At 35.5% G+C, this 19,897-nt stretch overlaps 1 protein-coding gene across 6 annotated transcripts in view; it reads left to right on the plus strand.

Moving 5' to 3' along the window:
• CNTRL (centriolin) overlaps positions 1-19,897 on the plus strand; it is a 75,754-nt gene that overhangs the window by 4,927 nt on the left and 50,930 nt on the right. For 4 of the 6 annotated variants that reach the window (XM_074362134.1, XM_074362137.1, XM_074362140.1 and 1 more), the window contains exons 2-9: positions 3,754-4,001; positions 5,608-5,738; positions 9,107-9,237; positions 10,610-10,751; positions 12,643-12,829; positions 15,576-15,769; positions 17,564-17,620; positions 19,710-19,829. In XM_074362134.1, the coding sequence (XP_074218235.1) occupies positions 3,785-4,001; positions 5,608-5,738; positions 9,107-9,237; positions 10,610-10,751; positions 12,643-12,829; positions 15,576-15,769; positions 17,564-17,620; positions 19,710-19,829 (1,179 nt within the window). In that variant the 5' untranslated portion in view covers positions 3,754-3,784. The remainder of the gene's footprint in view (positions 1-3,753; positions 4,002-5,607; positions 5,739-9,106; positions 9,238-10,609; positions 10,752-12,642; positions 12,830-15,575; positions 15,770-17,563; positions 17,621-19,709; positions 19,830-19,897) is intronic. The other 2 variants (XM_074362138.1, XM_074362136.1) reach the window with 2 other exon arrangements.

Raw genomic sequence — 19,897 nt, forward strand, 5'->3', positions numbered from 1 at the left:
AAACATAGACACGCATTCATGTACAGAGAGAATATGCACACTGTTGAAAGTAAGATTTCCACACAGATTGAATTCTAGTTGTAAAATGTGAGGTACATTCATAACCTACCATTGAGGTGTTGGGACTTCAGAGATGAATAAGGCATTATCCCTCAACTTGTGGATGTTACATGCTGAGCGAGCATAAATATATATAGTAGGACAAGTTCTCTGATAGAGGTATATTCAGTGTGATAATGAGCAGGAACTATTAATTCTACCTGAAGGAAGTGGATTTCTGGAAAGCCTTTGCAAATACAGTGACATTTCAGTTGGTAGAGAGGAAGAAGAGGATACCATTTTAAGGAGATGGAAATTCATGAGCAGAAACTCATGCTGTGTCCAGATAATAATAAAAAGATGACCGGAGTGCAGGATGCGTGATGAGGAGGAGTAAGAGGTTAGCTAGAAAGTTGGGCAGATTGTGGTGAGTCCTATCTATGATGCTGAAATGTTTATTTAGACTTACAGGCAGTGAGAACCATCAAAATTCTTTGTTTTTATGATGTTAAGTGAGTCAAAGGTGGAGATTGGCTTGATGGTGAGGTAAAGGAAGATTGGAAGCTGGTTAAGAAAGTATCATAATAGTCTAAGCGAGATGATAAAGTTGGATCTAGGCCAGTGGCTATAAAGATAGAAATGAATTTAGAAATATTTCAGAACTAGAATCAATGTCTTGATGGGTGAGGGAGAGGGATGGGTAGAAAGTAACTTCATTTATTCATTCATTATTCAACAAGTAATTTGTTGAGTTCTTGCTAGGTGTCAGGCACTATGCTAGACTAGGGAGACAGTAAACAAAACAAGCTCTCATGGAGCTTACAGTCCAGTGGAGAGACAGATGTTAAGCAAATAATAAATAAATATAGCAAACTATGACTCTCTGAGGAAAAAATAGATTGATTAAGAATATATAACTGAGTACTTTATTTAGTCTCCCTATGGAGGAGGCTTTCCTGAGAAAGCAACAATTTAGCTGATCTCTGAAGAAAGACTAAGGATGAATATGATGAGACTGGGGACACCAAATAGCCAGAACAATCTTAAAAAGGAACAAAGCTAAAGGACTCACTTCCTGATTTCAAAACTTACTACAAAGCTACGGTAAACAAAACAGCATTGTTCTGACAGAAAGACAGACATAGAGCAGGATAGAATAGAAAGCCCAGAAATAAAAACCGTCCCGTATGTGGTTAAATGATTTTTGACAAGAGTGACAAGACCATTCAGTGGGGAAAGGGCAGTCTTTTTAAAAAATGGTGCTGGGAAAACTGGATATCCATATGCAAAAGAATGAAGTTTGACGTTTAATACCATATACAAAAATTAACTCAAAATGCATCAAAGACCTAAATGTAAGACCTCATATTATGAATCTCTTAGAAGAAACCACAGAGCAAAAGTCTCATGACATTGGATTTGGCAATAATTTCTTGGATATGACACCAAAAGCACAGGCAACAAAAGAAAAAATAGATAAATTCAACTTCTTAAGAAAATTTAAATGAGCATCAAAAGACAATATCACAGAATAAAAAGTCAATTCACAGAATAGGAGAAAATTTTTGCAAATCATATATCTGATAAAGGATTAATATCCAGATTGTATATAAAGAGAATTCCTAAAACTGAACCAACAACAAAAATCAAACAACCCTATTTTGGGCTAAAGACTTGGGTAGACATTTCTTCAAAGAAGATGTACAAATGGTCAATAAGCACGTGAAAAGATGCTCAACATCACTAAACACTAGGGAAATGCAAATCAAAAGTACAGTGAGATACCACCTCATACCCACTGGGATGGCTACAGTTAAAAACAAAAAATAACAAATGTTGGCAAGAATTTGGTGAAATTGGAACCCTCATACACTGTTGGTGGGAATATAAAATGTACACCTGCTGTAGAAAACAGTGTGGCAGTTCCTCAAAAAAACTGAAAATTGAATTGCCATATCATCCAGCAATTCCACTTCTGAGTCTTTACCCTAAAGAATTGAAGGCAAGGTCTTAAAGAGATATTTGTACACCTATGGCCAAGCAGTATTATTCACAATAGGTAAAACATGGAAGCAACCCAAGTGTTCATTGATGGATGAAACAAAATGTTGTATATGCGTACAATGGAATATTATTGTCTTAAGAAGGAAGTAAATTCTGACATTTGCTGTAACACAGATGAACCCTGGAGACATGCTAAGTGAAATAGGCCAGTCATGGAAAAACAAATATTGTATGATTCCACTTATATGAAATATGTGGAGTAGTCAAAATCATAAAAATGGAAAATAGAGTGGTGGTTGCCAAGAGCTGGGGCGGGAGAAATGGGGAGGAATTGTTTAATAGGTATAGAATTTCAGTTTTACAAGATGAGAAGATAGATGATGGTGATGCTTGCACAACATTATGACTTTATTTAATGCCACTGAACTGTGTGCTTAAAAATGGTTAAGATGGTAAAATTTTAAAGGTAAAAGGTTAAAAAAGAAAAGAAAAAGACTGAGGACAAGCATTTGTGGCAGGAGAAATTATGTGTAGGGGTCCATGTAGCTGGAGCCCACAGAGTTGAGGGAAGCAGTAACAGATGTGAAGCTAGAGAGACAGAGCCATATCACAGGGGACTGACCTCATAGGCCATGGTAAATGTTTCATTTATTACAGAGTGATTAAGTTTTTAAATAGATCACTCTGGCTATCTGACTGCAATGTAGTGATGGAGGAGGAAGGCAAGAGAGCTTGTAGACAGATCAGTGAGAAGCTGTTATAGCAACTTGAGGGCATGGATTAGAGTGGACGAGAGTGGAGATGGGAAGAAGTAGACTAATTTGAGAGATATTTATGAGGTAGAATTGACAAAACTTGGTGAGTGGTTAAGTAGGGGAAGAAGGGAGAAGGAAGCATCCAGAATGACTCCCAGGTTTCCAGCTTATTCCCATGAGCATTGCTTACTAGTTAGGGAACACTGAAGGAGGAACAGGATGGGAGGAAAATGAGGGAGGAATGAAAATAATAAATTCAGCTTGGACATGTTGATTCAGGATGCCAATGGATATCAAGTAGGCAGCTGGGAATAGGTGTCCGGAATTCAGAGAAAGGTTTGATTGAAGATATAAGTATCAGTATACAGTGGCACTGGGAACTATGGATGTGCATTAGATTGTCTAAAATAAGATTAGAGAGAGACCAGAAGAGACTTGAGGAACTTTGACATTTAAAGATTGAGTAGGAGAGCCGTAGCCAGCAAAGGAGGCCAAGGAAGTAGCCAGGGAGACAACAGGACACCAGGAGAGTGTGGTGTCCCAGAAACCAAAGGCAGAAACTGTTATAGGAAGGAGAGAGTGCTTATCAGTATGAAGTACTGCTGAGTGCCACATATTTCCAGCTTCCTGCATTCTAGGACCCCTTGTGGGTAGAAGAGGCATTGTGACTAGCTCAGTCCAATAAATTGAGAACCAAAATGACGGGTAAGACTTATGGCTGGAGTATGTGCCAGTATAAGACCCTTTGGAGGTCTCTTTTCCCTCTGGCAGGGTAATCAGCAGTGTTTAAAATAGTGTCTACTCCCATCCACTTGCAGTATTGTGGGTTCTAGCATCTGTATGTAGCCTCTGACTTTATAACTTTGTAGTCTTGAAAATTCTAGAAATAGATTAATATAAGAGTTTTGATAGCTCTAAAAATTAATCTGGTTAAATATACTGAAAACTCTTACAGGTTTTGATGGATACCTGGCTTTATTCTTGCAATGAAGAAAGGACCTCAGCAAAAAATTTCCAAAGCCAAGATGCCACCATCATCTCACTCTTCTAGTCCATCATCTCTTATGTCCAATATGAGATCTAGGTCACTTTCACCTTTAAGTGGATCCGAGACTGTGCCTTTTCATTCTGGAAAACAGTGGTGTGAGAAAGTCGAGATTATAGGTGAAAACACCATGCTGTTGGACTACCAAGGCCATAAAGGTATTGCCTTTTAATCTAAGAATTTCACCACATATTCTTTAGTAGAGATGGAAAATATTGAACTTTTCTGGTCCACATGTAGTGCATATGCTACTATGGACTTGACCTTTTGTTTTTATTGACAGAAATTGTGTAAGGACAGTGGAGGATGGTGGCTTCTGGGTGAGGGTGAAGATGTCTAAAAGGGTTAGGAGGGAGTTTCCAAAAAGAGGAATCTTCATTTCTTGTGGTGGGGGAGTGCCTTAAAGCTCATGTGCCAAATTACCATCATCCTTGGTTAGCGGGAGGGCATATCTGTTCACTTCAGAACGGAGCACCTTAATTCAGTATAAAAATGTTATCCACCCTTGGGTTATTCCAGTCTGCTTATTGGAAAACTACTTATGTGTGGATAGACCGATTTTCACATAAGGGACATATATATGCTTTAGCAAGTTTTTAATTTTTTTTCTTAAAAGCATTGTGTTAGTCTGTGAATCTGTTTTCAAAAACAAATTCTCTTTTAAATGAATCAATTTCATGTGGTTAATTGTGAAAGAAAACTTTTTGTGATTTCTTTGGTAAGTCATGAAATCACAGTCATTAAAATCTGTAGACATGAGTATTAATCAGTGTTTATTAATAAACAGTATCAGCATTGAGTTTAAACTATATCCTTTGTGTCAGCTGGTACATTGTTATTTCTAATTTGATCAATATTTTTAGAATATTAGTCATTTTCTTTCCTAGAATGGCCCAAATTTTTAAAAATTATTTTTTTGAACCAAAATAAATGTAATATCAACTTATTATAAGTAATTATAGGGAAAGTTTGGCCTGCAGCCTGTATCTGAACCCAGGATTAATTTTTTTTTTTTTTGATTCATAAAGAAAGAACCAGGAAGTATTTTTCTTTTTATGGCTGCTTTTGTAAAATGGAACTTGGCTTTAACAAGCTTTGATGGCAATATCCAGGAAAGTCTTGGGACAGGATGTGTGATCCATTAAGTTAGTACTTTATCTCTATAAGATATGTTGTGATCCTCTGTATTTAAAAAAGCAACAAATTTGAGTTTCCCACCATAAAAAAAATAAGAAAAGATAATTTGTAGGAATTCCAGTGTTTTTGAGCTTTGGATTGGAATTTTATAAAACAAACAACTAAATAGTGCCAGTTTATTTTAAAAAGTAACTAACATTAAAATATTGCTGAAAACTTCAGTGCTGCATGTGATTAGAAGTGTTAAGTTTTGGAATTATCTGCCTGGGTTCAAGTCCTGGATTTGCACATTGCAAGCTACAAGATCTTGAGCAAATTATTGTAATTTTTTAATAAAAGGGAATAATAATTTCTACCCCAAAGATTTGTTATACAAATTAAATTTTTAAAAGGTAAAGCACTTAGCACAAAGCTTGGTACACAATATTTATAGAGTATAACTGTTGTCATTATTATGAAATGCTACATTAAGTAAAATATTATTATTAAAACATTGCAATTAGAACTATCCAGCTGTCTTTACATTTGCATAGCTTAACTTTTTTTTATTATGTAACATCAAAACAATTTGTTTTCGAAATATTCATGTCTTCCTCTACTGATAATGATTTGTTTGTGTCATTTCAGAAGCTGATTCACATGTAGGAGTTCGATATATTACAGAGGCCCTGGTTAAAAAACTTACTAAACAAGACAATTTGGCCTTGGTAAAATCTCTGAACCTTTCACTTTCTAAAGATGGTGGCAAGAAATTTAGGGTAAGTTAACAACATTTCTGAATATAGGCATTGTTTTTACTTTTTATGTGCTTTAAAAATTTTTAAAGAATTATGTTAGATTTACAGTACTATTTCATCGTAATATCACCTAATTTGTAGCAGATTGTTTCCAGTGAAAGTTCTACATCAGAAGTATGGCATCTTCAAATTCATAAGCTCCTATTATTCTGTACATTTTGATTCTCTTTTGAGAAGGGGTCAGCAAACTACAGCCTGCAGGCCAAATTGAGCCTACTGTCTATTTTTGTTGATAAAGTTTTATTAGAGCACAATTATATTTGTTTACATATTGTCTGTGCTGGTTTTTGTACTATAATAACAGAGGTAAGTGGTTGTCACAGAGACTATGTGGCTCACAAAGCCAAAAATACTTGCATCTGGTCTTTTACAGAAAAAGTCTGTTGATCCCTGTTCTAGAGTGTTTACCGCTTTATTCATAAACTATACAACAGGAGCACATTGTAATAGCCAAGTTAATTTTTTAATTGGAAAAAATATAAACTTAGATACCTACTATGTTAGTCACAAAAATTAATTCCAGAAGATTGAAGATCTTAATGAAAACAAAAAACAAAAATCAACCGACAAAAGCTCTATAAATGTATCAGGAAAGAATATAGGAGAATATATTTTTAAATATTAGAGTTGGAAAGGCCTTCTAAGCAAACACCAACCCTAATACCACAAAGCAAAATGTTGACAGATTTAGCTTACATAAAGATTAAAAAGTTGTATTTAATGAACGATATCTTTTAAAAAGTTAAAAAAAAAACAAGCTGACAGGTAGTGTTTGCAACACATGTAAGAATATCCACATAATATAAAGAGTTCCTGCAGTTCAATAGAAAGAGACAACCAAATGGAATATGTGCAAAGGATATGAGCAGTCCTTTTTCAAAAGTATTATAAATGTCTAATATTAACATGAAAATCTGTTCCACTTCATTAATATCAAAAAAGATGTGAAATAGAACAATAGTTTGATACCATTTCCCATCTGTGTGTCTAATGGACAAGAATTTAAAAGATGATTTCAGTGTTCACAAAAGTGTAAGCAATGAGTGTTCTCATATGGTCTTAGAGAATGTATAGATTGGTATAGCATTTTAGGAAAACAGCTTGGTAATATTTATCAAAATTTCAAATGTGCTTATTTGATCCAGCAATTGACTTTATACTTACTGAGTTTACATTCACCAACGCAGCAGCTCTACACTTTGTTGGCTATTCTACTAATATTTGCATACATACCCAAAAATGTCTTTATAGTCATGTTTTAAAGCCTTATTTAAAATAGAAATATGGAACTAAGCAAATGTCTGTCAATAGGGGAGTGCTTTAAAAAATTATGGTGCAATATATCATTAAGTAATACCAAGTTTCTTAAAAAAAAAAAGCTCTTTGTATTAATGTGGGAAAATGTTCCAGTATATTTAATGAAAAAAGCAAATTGTAAAATATTTTGTATAGTAAGCTCTCAAAATATTTTTTTAAAGTTTTGTTTTCCTATCTGTATATATATAGATGTAAATTAATAAAAAGGTCTGGGTGTACTTACACTAGCCTCTTAACAGTGGTTACCTTTCAGCAGTGAGATTATTTTATGTGCCTGGGGACCTGATGAAGAGAACTTTTTATGCTTTGTTTTGAAATTTTTATTGGACTATATTTATGTCTTGTGTAATTAAAAAGGAAAAAAGACATCCTGGAGTTTAAAGGTTATGAAAATAAAATAACAAGTTAATGAATATGTGTGGTTATTCTATGCCAGGCATTATGTGAGGCTGTAGGAATAGATACAGAAGTGAATAAGCTTACTTTCTAATCTCTGGGAACTTAGAGCTTAGTGTGGAGAATGCCTAGGAATAAGAGGAGAAATAGTGAGGGGGCATCAAAAAAAAGAGAGTGAGCACATGGGAGAGTCAGACCCAATGAAAAAGTCTGATGGGGCTGTTGGAATAAGAGAAGATCCAAGAGTGTGATGAACGGAGGCCAAAGGAGGGACAACTTCAGGCAGGAAAGGATGATATAAAATGTCACAGAATCATCAAATAGGATGAAAACTTGGAAGATGTTATTTGGTTTGGCAATTTAAAAGCCCTTCCTTCTATTTCTCAAACCTATCAGGTTTATTGTTTTAGAGGGTTTGCATTTTTTTTTTCCTCTACCCAGACGTTCACACAGTTGGATTCTCAATATTAGGGTCTCAATTCAATATACTTCCTCTTTCTGTGAGACCTTCTCTTACCACCTAATTGCAGTTAACCACCTTTTCCTCAGTTACTCCTCATGTTTTTCAGTCAACAAATATTTATTTAGAATCCATATGTGCCACACATCAGCACTATTGCAGTGAACACAGCAAACAGAATCTGCTCTCTTGGTGCCTTGCGTTCCGTCACACCACATTATCTTTATTTTCTTGCTGGTATACTTCACTGCCTGAAATTTTTATTTCTCTGTTAATTGGCTTTCTCTGCGACTGAAAGCAAGACCCTTGTTTTCCTTATTCACCACTGTATTTCCATGTATCCAGTGCCTGGAGCAGCTCCTGGCACATAATCCATGTTTGATAAATATTGTGGTAAGGATGAATGAATGGGGGTCTTGGAGGGAACTTTTTGAATCCATAGTCAGGGTGGAAGGTATATCGCCTTACCAATAGGATAAGAGTGAACGGAAGGCGGCAGAGTGAGCAAATGTACACAACTTGTGTGAGAATGTGGTGACGAGAGAGAAAATGAAAGCCTGATAGGAAACAAGTTCAGTGTGAGATGGTTTGTATTACATAGAGGAGACTGAGCATGTTGAATATAGGTTCCTGCAGCAGGGAGATTGTCTCAATCACTGGTATGTCTCCATTGCTTGGTGCCACATCTGGTTTGTAGTAAGTGCGTAATATCTGTTGAATAGTGACTGTTTTTAAACTTGAGGGGATGATCCAGAAGGGAGAAAGAGACTGAAGATGCAAGAGCATGGGGAGAGGAGGTGGGTGAGGTCATGCAAGAGCATAAGTACCTAGCTGAACTTTGAAGGAAGTAGGGGAGAAAGGGAGAGGCATAGAAAAGTCGAGGTGGATGAAGGGATTGGTGGGGGAATTCTTGGTGGCTAAGCTTCAGTTTTTCAGTGATTAGGAAGTGTCATCCACCAAGGGGCAAGGAGAGTTTGGCAGTTTGAGGAGAGTGGCCACCCCTGGCCAAGGAGAGCTGCACCAAGGGTTTGTCTGGGAGGCAGTAAGGGCTTACTCCCTGGTGACATCAGAACAGCCCCTGACGCACATGCTTACATGTCGTGCTTATGTCGAGGCATCTGTTGTATAAAGTATTTATTCATTTGTTTCCAATTAGTATATCGAAAACTTGGAAAAATGTGTTAAACTTGAAATACTGAATCTCAGCCATAATCTAATAGGGAAGATTGAGAAGGTGGACAAGCTGTTGAAATTACGTGAACTCAACTTATCATATAACAAAATCTGGTAAGTAAATTCTTCTTTGGGTAGCACTGCAGGGTCGTCATCTTTGTTACAGAGGTAGATTAACGTTGCCCACATTACTGAAAGAATCCTTTGAAAGAGCAGGCACTTGGATCATTGTTCATTTGTAGTCCAGTCCTTCACATAGGATAACTGTCATATTTTGGCATTGTTGAAGTACTGAATAATATCCAGCATTATTGAAGAAGGAGATACATTTTTGAGTACCCAATTTTATCTTAATTCCATTTTTGGCAGGAAGTTTTCCCAGTTACAGTCTATAATTAACTGCCCTTAAGAAAGTTCACATGAAGCAGAATGTTTTAACCCTGTCATTTGGACCCTAAAAATATTTCATCATGTTTTGATCATATATGTTTATCTTGATATTCTTTGCTCATTGCTATAAGAAATACACTATCAGTCTTGTTTCCACTTCATAATATATATTACTCTGAGAAATAAACATAATAAAACTGACAGTGGCTAAAAATGCACATAGAAAACTTGTTAAAGGTGAAATGATGCACTTATCAAATCTTGAAAATTTTCATGTTTGTATACTTTTCCTCCACATTAGACTTGGTATATATAATGGTAAAAACCAAAACAACTAACAGTAGCAGAAGCTCTAATATGGCAAAAGTGAAATGGGGAAAAAAATCTGATTAATGAATCAAATCCTTAATGCAAAGTTTGTATTAAAAAATTGATCCTGATGAAAATAATTTCAACAAAATGAAGCTGAAAATAAAGAAGCTTGGAAATATTTGCCCAGTATAGAGAATTGATCAAGGAATTAAATTGGAATCAATTTGGGAAAATATTTCATCAATGACAATTCATCAGTACAGTTGATAAATGTTTTGTTAATTTAAATATTCTGATTAAAATATTTATGTTTGTAAATACAGTATCATTCTGGGGGTCCACCAGTTCAAAATGGCGGCCATATCCTACTGGCATAGCTCATCTTTTGGCGAAGACTTAAGGTGATAGTTAAGGACATCTCATGTGCGGGGCTGTAGTCTGTGCTGTTGAATTTTCCAGTTCTCCCCTGGCTGTCCACTGGTACTCTTCACAGTGGTTATAGTGGGAATGCCATGGACAGACTCTTCTTTTCTGTTTTATAGAATCCTGAAGTCTGATAGTAAGATAGATAGGATCCCTAAACACAGACAGTAATGAAGAGTTTACTAGAGCTGTTCTGTTACATTTGTTTTTAATCACTATTTTTTGCTTCTCGTTTATAAATTATAATTATGAAAAGTAACTCTACATAAAACCAAGGCTGTTTATTTTAAAAATACAGTGGAGAGACACTATCATTATACCTACTAAGTTACTAAGTTTGATTTTACCCTTTGGTTTCCAGCAAAATTGAAGGCATAGAAAATATGCATAATCTGCAAAAGCTAAACCTTGCAGGAAATGAAATTGAACATATTCCGATATGGTTAGGGAAGAAGTTAAAATCTTTGCGAGTCCTGAATCTGAAAGGCAACAAGATATCATCGGTAAGTTGTTCAAAGTAGCAAGAGTATTTTTTTAATTTTTGGACTTGTTGGATAAAAAGATTAAAATCCAAGTTTTTAAAAAATGAGGTTTCTTCTAATATCTTTGATCCTTTGACTGAACATCAAGTTTAGACATACCCTAGTATTCTATAAGGTAATTAGATATAGGCAGTCCTGGCTTCGCATGGTTCCATGGCAACTGAGAGTCAACCTCTTAGCATTTTCCCATCTTTCATTTCATTTGAGCCTCAGAACACTCTTGTTAAGGAGGCAGTGCAGGGATTATTTCTGTGAGTTAGGTACCATTGTCTTATTCCCATCTTCAAGTAAAGTTTCAGAGAGATTAAGTCTCTTACCCAAAGTCAGTCAACTTGTGCCAAAATCTTGGTCACCGAATGCCTAGAGCACAGTTCTTTTCTTCAGACTTAGGAATTAATCTTGATTATGGTGTTAGGTGTTATAGGAGGTTAATCACTAGCTTTTCATAGTAGAGCAACTTTGTTATCATGGTTCACATTATCTGATAATGATGCATATTTTTCTCTGGAGTATATTTTACGATTTTCTTGTGATTTTTATACAGTTAAATGTTCAACAAGCATTGCAAAGTAGAAACATCAGTTTATTTAAATCTGTATTAAAACTAAAACAATCCTACTATGATTTAAAGAACTTAAACTTTTAGAATAGAAAACAAAAGATATGACTTCTAGTATGGGTCTAGACTTGCTTTCTGTGACCTTTGGAGAATCCTTCATCTCTCTAAAACTCACTGTTTTGAGTTGGAGAAAACAATCTCTACCCTTCCTTCTTTACAGAAGTGTTGTGGGGCTCAGATGAAATGATAGATGTGAAAATACTTTAAAAGCTTTATAAACACTAAATAACTCTAAGGTTATATTCCTTAAACTTTTACCAGTGGAAGCCAGTAATAATAAATAACATTTTTTTTTAATGCTGTGTCATTAACAGTGTCTGTACTTTCTTAGTTCATCTTTATAAAGATTTGGAAAGGTAACTCTACCATTTCATCGTGACAGCCCAAGAGCCTCAGAGCGCAAGTCCCACACCATGTTGCGCAGTGTCAGCTTGGAGCTCTTGGAGCTTATGGGGTGATGGGACGAGGTAGCCAGGAATCTAAAATTTGCCACAAATATTTCTAAAGTAGTTGGTCCTTAGACACTACACAGCATCAGCTAAGGTTAAGAGGAAAATCATTCAATAAATATTATTATTTCTAACTTCATATGCCTTACTCATCCCAGTTCATATTTGACATTGACATCAGTAAGAGTGATGCACATCCACTTGGGAGTGATTTACTTAGACTAGCTATTAGTAGTGGTATTTCAACCTTTTAAAATCCCTCTTTGGACAAATGTAAAAATCTCACTTCAGAACCAGAACTCCACGTATCCTTATTTCTTTGAACCATCAATTATAACTGTTGTCTGAAGAGTTACCAAAATCTTTTTTTATATCCTTTTTTATTTTTGATTTGTTCAATCAGTATAATGAAAAGAATAGGTTTAGAGTTACAGTCTTGAATTCAAATCCTATTTCATTCACATATAACCTCTGAGCTTTGAGCAAGCCACCTAAATTCTTTGAACCTCAGTTTCACCATCTGTAAAATTGAGATGATACTTAAATCATAGTTTTTTGTGAGGGAGTCACAAATGAAATGGCATATGGAAAGTGCTTACTATTGTCCTGATACATTATAGACACTCAAGGACTCTGTTCCTCCCTTCAAACCACTACTTTTGGGTAATGAGTTTCATGAATAGGTCCCATGCCATGTTAATAGCAATTTCCTTGATTTATTACTTCCTTTAGGCATGATTTTTTAATTCAGTTATACCAATAATAATGTTATATATCATTTCAGCTCCAAGATGTAAGCAAATTGAAACCACTTCAAGATTTGACTTCTTTGATCCTGGCTGAAAATCCAGTTGTGACCCTTCCTCATTACCTTCAGTTTACCATTTTTCACCTCCGTTCACTGGAAAGTTTGGAAGGCCAGCCAGTAACCACTCAGGACAGACAGGAAGCTTTTGAGAGATTCAGTTTAGGTAAGATGACATTTTTTTAGAAACTAAATTTGGGAGGGAGAGGAGTTTATTTCAGAAGTTATCCAGAAAAATATATTTATTATGAACTTTATAATGTTATTAAAATTTGTGTAGAAAATGACACCGTAAATCAATGAATTCAACAATATTCATTGAGCAGCTACTGTGAGCCAGGCACTGCATCTGGCCCTAAAGATAAAGTGGTGAGTAAGACATAAAATAATGGCCTTTGTGCAGCTTGTGTTTTAGTGGAGAAGACAGATGGGTCTGACTGGAGGATAGCTCAAGTACAAGTTTGGAGGGATGGGGAGGGGCAAGGTGGCACAGGGGTTTGGGCTTTGGATTTTATTCCAGGTGCAGTGGAAGCCATGGACCATTTTTAAGCAGGGGTGGGACATGATCCAACTTATATATGATGTGGATTATTTTTATTGCAGGATGGAGAATGATTTGGGGCAGGGTGAAATGTAGTTAAAGGGACATGTTAGGGGGCTACTGCAGTAATCTAGGCTAGAAGAAATGTTGGTGGCCTGTATTTAGGTGGTAGATGTGGAATAGCAGATCAGCTTTGGAGGTAGAATCAGCAGCACCATCTAATGCAGTGGCTAATTCCCAGGCTGTGGCTTGAGTAAGTGGTTAGATGGTAATATCGTTTATAGAAATAGGAGAACTCAGAATGCTGAGTTTGAATGTCTGTGAGAATTGGAAATATGAGCCTGGAGTTCAAAGAAGTCTTTCCTAGAGATATAAATTTGGGAGTCTTTGGCATGGAAATGATACTTAATTCCACTGGAATAAGCTAGCTCACTCAGGCAGGGATTGGGAAGAGCAAAAAATGTAGCCAGTTAGGAAACTGAGAAAGAGAGGCCAGCAAGGTAGGAGAAAACCAGGAAATAGTGAGTTGCAAAAGCCCAGAGAAGATTTCAAAAGAGGAAATGATCAGCTGTGTTGAACGTCACAGAGACATGAAGAAGAAGGATGAGCTCAGAGAAGTGCTCTGGACTGGCAACACATGGTGGTGATCTTGACAGGAGCAGTTACAGAGTGTTTGGGACAAATGCTTGATTATAGACTGAAGACTGAATGGGAAGGGGACATTTGGGTGAAGATTTGAAATTTCCTCCTGCAATTTCTTTCCCTTTGTACCTAATAAATGAGTTTTTTTTTTTTAAATTAAAAATAAAAATTTCACCAGTACCTTCGAAACCAGGAAATGGGCATAAGCGAAGGCAATAAACCTCAAAGCTAGTAATCAAAGAAACAGAATATTCAAGAGTGCAGTGGGGAGACAAATTGTAGCTCAGTTCTTTTGGTCCTTGAGAAGACGAAGAAATGAGATCAGAGAAAAAGAGGAAAGATTGTCTCTTGATAAGAGGGATGGGACACTTTCTCCATCAGAAGGAAGAGTACATCTGTGTAGGTGTGGGCAGTTTTGTTACTTTCATGGTAGGAAAATGAGGAAGTTCCTTCCCACTGGTGGGGTCTGTTTTCTCAATGAAATATGAGGTCATCAGCTGAGAAAGAAAATAGAAGGAGTATGGGAGGTTTGAGGAAAGAGGAAGATATGGACTAGCCATTTTAGAGTGTTAGGGTATGAGCCTATATGTTCAACCATTTGAAATTGATGTTAGACTTAGGAAAACTATGACTTAGAAAAACAGCAGTTTCATATGGTTTGATCCAATACTTGATAAATATGGTACATTTTTATTAGTTTGGGGTTGCCCTAATTCAGCATTTGTTAACCTGAAGTTGATGTTTTGGAATCATTAAAAAATATAAATAATGCAAAGGGAAGTCATTATATAAATATAGTGTTGGGGGAAATACTTATGATTTTTTTACAACTTTGAATGTTAATTAGGAGTCTTTAATGGTGCTGTGCTCTTGGGACCCAGAAGACGAATAGATACAGTTTCCACTTGCGCAAAGCTTTGGTGGGGAAGGCAGACAGCCAAGCTATTTGATCACATTTTCCAACTCCCTCTGTGACAAAGGCCACGGCAGAGGTGCAGGGTGGCATCAGAGCATCCCTGAGAAACATCTAACCTGGGGAAGGTAGAGTCAGGGCAGGCTTCTCAGATTGCTTTTAAAAATTAAGACCTGGAGGATGCAAAATAGGCTGGTAGGAGATAGAGGAAGATGGTTCCAGGCGAAAGGTGTGAATAAAAGCCTACAGGTGAGAACAGGCATCACGTGTCTGAAGAAGTGGAATCATTTCAGAACGGCTACAGTGGGGTATGCTTGGAAATCAGACTGGTGAGGGAGTTGGGATCAAAACATGAAAAGCTTTATCAGTTCCTTACGTAAGCTATTTGGATCCTATCCTAAGCTCAACAGGAAGCCTTTGAAAGATTTTTAAGATAACATGGTATTTTATTTTGCAAATATGCTTGCAGCATCCTTTGAAGTGTAATTACTAATATCAAATAAAATATTGCATGTTTTTTCTGGGAGATGTGAGAAAAACCTTATTTATCAATACATTAATTGAATTAAATACTTGGAATTAAAATGTTATCTTTTAAAATTGTTATCCAAATGATATTGCCTTCTTACCTCTTAATGTAAATCATTTTCTAGCTCAAAGTAGTCTTTTTTTCCAAAACCCATAGTGAATAATTCAAAAAGTAGAATTATATTTATACTATACTAAGACTTCTTTTGCCATTATTTGAGAAAGAGTCTTACCTTTCTTCAAATAGAAAATATAATGATCAACAAACTATTAACTTTGTACTGGCAGAAGAGGTAGAAAGACTGGAAAGAGACCTGGAAAAGCAGATGATGGAAACTGAAGAGCTTAAGAGCAAACAAACAAGGTTCCTTGAGGAAATTAAAAATCAAGATAAATTGAACAAATCATTAAAAGAGGAGGCTATGTTACAGAAACAGAGCTGTGAGGAGCTAGAGAGTAACCTAAACACGAAAAATGAACTGGTAAGTCTGTATTTTACATTGCTTTGACTATATTCTTTTGAAATAGAGAATTCTTGGTTCTTAGGTCTGAAAACACAACTTCCTGACCATAGAATGGGGAAGATGTGGTGTAACAGAAATATGTGCAAAGGGTTTTACAGGCTGCGGTTATTGTGCGCTGTATGGTATGGCTGCCCAAAAGACGACTGATGTCTTGGGCTGGGTTCTGTGAAGTGTGGTTTCCAGAACAAGGGAGAAAGGTAAAGCCCTGCACCATGGGGAGCTGGTCAGACTGTCCCTAAATGTTTGTATTTTTTTTAATAGTATTGTTAGTGAGACTGTACATTGGCAAAAGCTTTTAGAAAGCAATTTGGCAAAATTATCCAAATTTAAATGGACACATCCTATGTCCTATATATTGGAAATATTATATATAATATTTATTATTCTATTATATATAATATAATAGAATAGAATATATATTTCCAATAATATATTCTGTAGAAATGGTAGCAAGAATGTGTGAAGAGATTATATATGTACATACATGCATATATGTATGTAAATACACATATACTCATATATATAAGGACAGTCACTACAAGATCGTTTATATTAGCAAAATACTGAGAATAACTAAAATGTCCCTCAGTGGGTATCCATATGGTAGAATAGGCATGTTCCTATCAAAATAAGGTAGAGCTCCAAGTTAAAAAAAAATACATATACATGTACATGTGTGCACACACATATATACACACACATAAATTTTTAAAATTCTTTTCAAACTCTACATTGTGTAGCATTGTATGGATCTTCCATGATTTATTTAATCTACACTGACTGATGAATATTTAGGTTGCTTCCACTTTTTTGTTATTGGAAACAATACTACAGAGAAAATTTTTACATATTTACCTTATGCATTTATACTAGTAATTCCTTAGCACAAATCACTGTAAGTTTAAAATTTTTTAATTTGGATAAATATTAATGCACCCCTCAGAAATCTAATAACTGCATTACACTTCTTCCTCACATGATAATTATTTTGAACTTGTAAATAGGATAGAAAAAAATGGAATCTCATTGCTTCAATTTCACATTTCTTTGGTTGTTGGAGAGCTGAATACTGCATAGGTACTTGTTAGATATTTTGTATTTCTTCCTTAAATTCATATTGTTTTGCCTGTTCTTTTATTATTCCAAAGGACTATTCTACATTTTAAAAAATAATAGTTCTAGGTCTTACCCTAAGAGCCTACATTTGAAAAACATTTTCCATTATCTTATGCAGAGTGTTTGGTGATAATATCATCTATAGTTATATAATGTCTTCTGATTGCATAAAGTAATTTCTCACGTAGCAGGCCAGTTAACTTATAAATGAAATGTAGAAACATTGAAGGAAAAATTTCTGTGGCCATTTAACTGCCAGCAACAAATATTAATTGTAACTTTAATATTAATATTACCCATTGTCTTTTTGCAAGTTATTTAACTCCTGTTCTTGTTTCCTCATTTTTTTAATGAGGATGATTTACCTGTCCTGCCAGCCTCACAGAGTTGTGAGAACTGAATGAGGTTATGAATGTGAAAATAATTTGAAATGAATCAGGCTAAGTCATGGAAGATGGTAAATCTGAAATTCATAGTTAGAATGATGATAAAATGTGTCCATATAAGAATAATGCAAGTGTTCACAACCATATCTACCTAAGGTAACTTGTCAGTAAAGAGCGGCTTATGTTGTTACAGCCTCACTCTCTAGACTTCTCCAGGTGATGGTCTCTGTTTGCTTCTCTCTCCTTTTAGCCCTTATCTTGGTTTCTTGCAGACCCTTTTCTGCCGATTCTTTATTCTTCCTTAAAGGTAGTTTGTTCAGGGCTGAATTTTACATTATGTTTTTCATGATTTGCATGATAATTTGTATTAATATGTTTATATGCATTCTAAGTTTTGAAACTGGCTTGCCTTTTTGAGAAATGTGTTTGTGTATGTATATTTTTTTAATGAATGCATATATAGGAGAGTGAATTTAAATGTGGGGAAAGAATTTGTATCATTTTTCCTATTGGTAAATATAACTGCAGTCAGCTCTTGATTATCCATAGCTAATACTGGAATGAGCCTACTTTCCAGGGCCATTGACTCTTGATTTGCTCTCATTTATGCTTTTCTTCAACAGACATTTATTGAATGCTTACTATATGCTAAGCCTACTGCTGTAAAAGACACAAAGGTACTTTAAGATGTACAGAGTATTTATTACTAAAGTTGACCCTTGAACAACACTGAGGTTAGTCCACATGTAACTTCAGTATCCCCTGTTCTTGGCATCCACAGATTCAACCAACCTCAGACTATGTAGTACTACAGTATTTACTATTGAAAAATGTTCTTGTATAAGTGGCCCTGCTCAGTTCATACCCACGTTATTCATGGGTCAACTGTATTTGCCTGCAGAGGCCACCAGCCCATATGTCCTCCATGGTTCAGTCACATTTGCCTTTGTTTGTCCCCATTGCCAATGATCTTTGAGGAGAGAAGCCCAAGATTGTTGACACTGTTGGTTGTGTTGCTTTTCTGAGACTGCGGGACTAGTGAGCATTCAGTGAAAGCATCAGTGCAGGTAATGTGCTTGACACCCTGCAGCAGGACGTTGAAGGCAGTATCGTATTACAAAGTGTTGGGATTGAATTCAGGAAGCTTGGCATTGAACTCTGCCTCTTCTGCTACCAGCTGTGCAATTGAGCAAGTTATTTGACCTTCCTGTGCAACTTTTAATGTCACATAGAGGTAGTTGGGAAGATTCAGTGAGACAGCACATGTCAAATGCTTAGCACAGTGGCATGCAATGAGTACTCAAGCAGGATTACCTGTTATCTAGGTTAGCCTTACTTCCATGTTGATGGATAATCAGGAGGTGACTGTAAGCTAAATCATGCACGGTTTTGATTTCATGGGCCTTGTAAAATGTTCATGTTTGTTTATGTTTTATTCTCTTCAGCTTGCATTTTTATATTAATGAAGTTTTCCTGCATGTTTTTTGTCTGGTATCTACTGTCAGACACTGGAGGAAAAAAAAGGCAGAAATCACTTAATGGACCTTTGAAATGAACTCAAGGATTAATTTAGTAGAAAGGGGGCTGGTACTGGTAATTAATAAAATGTTTAACTTCTGCCACTAATCTAATGTGTAACTTTTGACAAGTCAGTTCACCAATCTGGAACTCAATTTCTTTATTTATAATCAGAGGATCAGATTAGGTGATTTGCTTTCTTCTAGCTCCTAAAATTTCTAATCATAACTAAAAAGTTGTAATTACAGTAGGATTACTTTATTAAAATTTTAATATTACATATTTGGATCTGATTGAGTTTATTTACATCCCTTATCCTCTGTTGCAAAGAATAATGTTCTGAACACTTAAAGCTGAGATGCCATTAGCGAAAATACTACAGCACAGCAGTACAACAATTAAAACCAAGCTCCTATTTTCATCCTTCTCTCTCCTTCTAAGTTGTTTGTAATTAATACCAAATATCATTTCTGTCCATGATTTGAAGCTGTCATGAGTAAGTTAAATAAATTAGTACTAATTATTGGGAAACCAGGAAGCTGGTACTTAGTAGACTAGTTAATTAAAAATAATTGATACACAGTTATTGTCATGTTTGGATAAAGCAAACTTAAATGATTTTTAAAACTTTTTTTATTGTATCCTGAAGTAACATACAAACTTCAAAGGTCTTTTATGTGATCTCTTATGAAATGATAATTTTGTATTTTATTCTTTATAATACTTAAGAATTAAGATAAAATGCTGAATGTTGCTTTATTTGCTGTGGGGTTTTTAATAATCTAATTATTAGTTATGATTAGAACTTGCCATACTACTGTACCTTTATACTAACTTACTGAATCTGTATGTTATTTCATATCTAATTGGGCTGATAGCTAAGGCAGAAGACCATGGAACTAACACGAGCATGTCAGAAACAGTATGAACTGGAACAGGAATTGGCCTTTTATAAAATTGATGCTAAATTTGAGCCACTAAATTATTATCCATCAGAGGTGAGTTATTTTAATTTTATAGTACTCCAGAGTTAAAGCTAGCATAGAATGGGGCAGGGGAGGGCAGG

Source organism: Camelus bactrianus, chromosome 4 (assembly GCF_048773025.1).
Source record: "Camelus bactrianus isolate YW-2024 breed Bactrian camel chromosome 4, ASM4877302v1, whole genome shotgun sequence".
Taxonomy (NCBI): Eukaryota; Metazoa; Chordata; class Mammalia; order Artiodactyla; family Camelidae; genus Camelus; species Camelus bactrianus.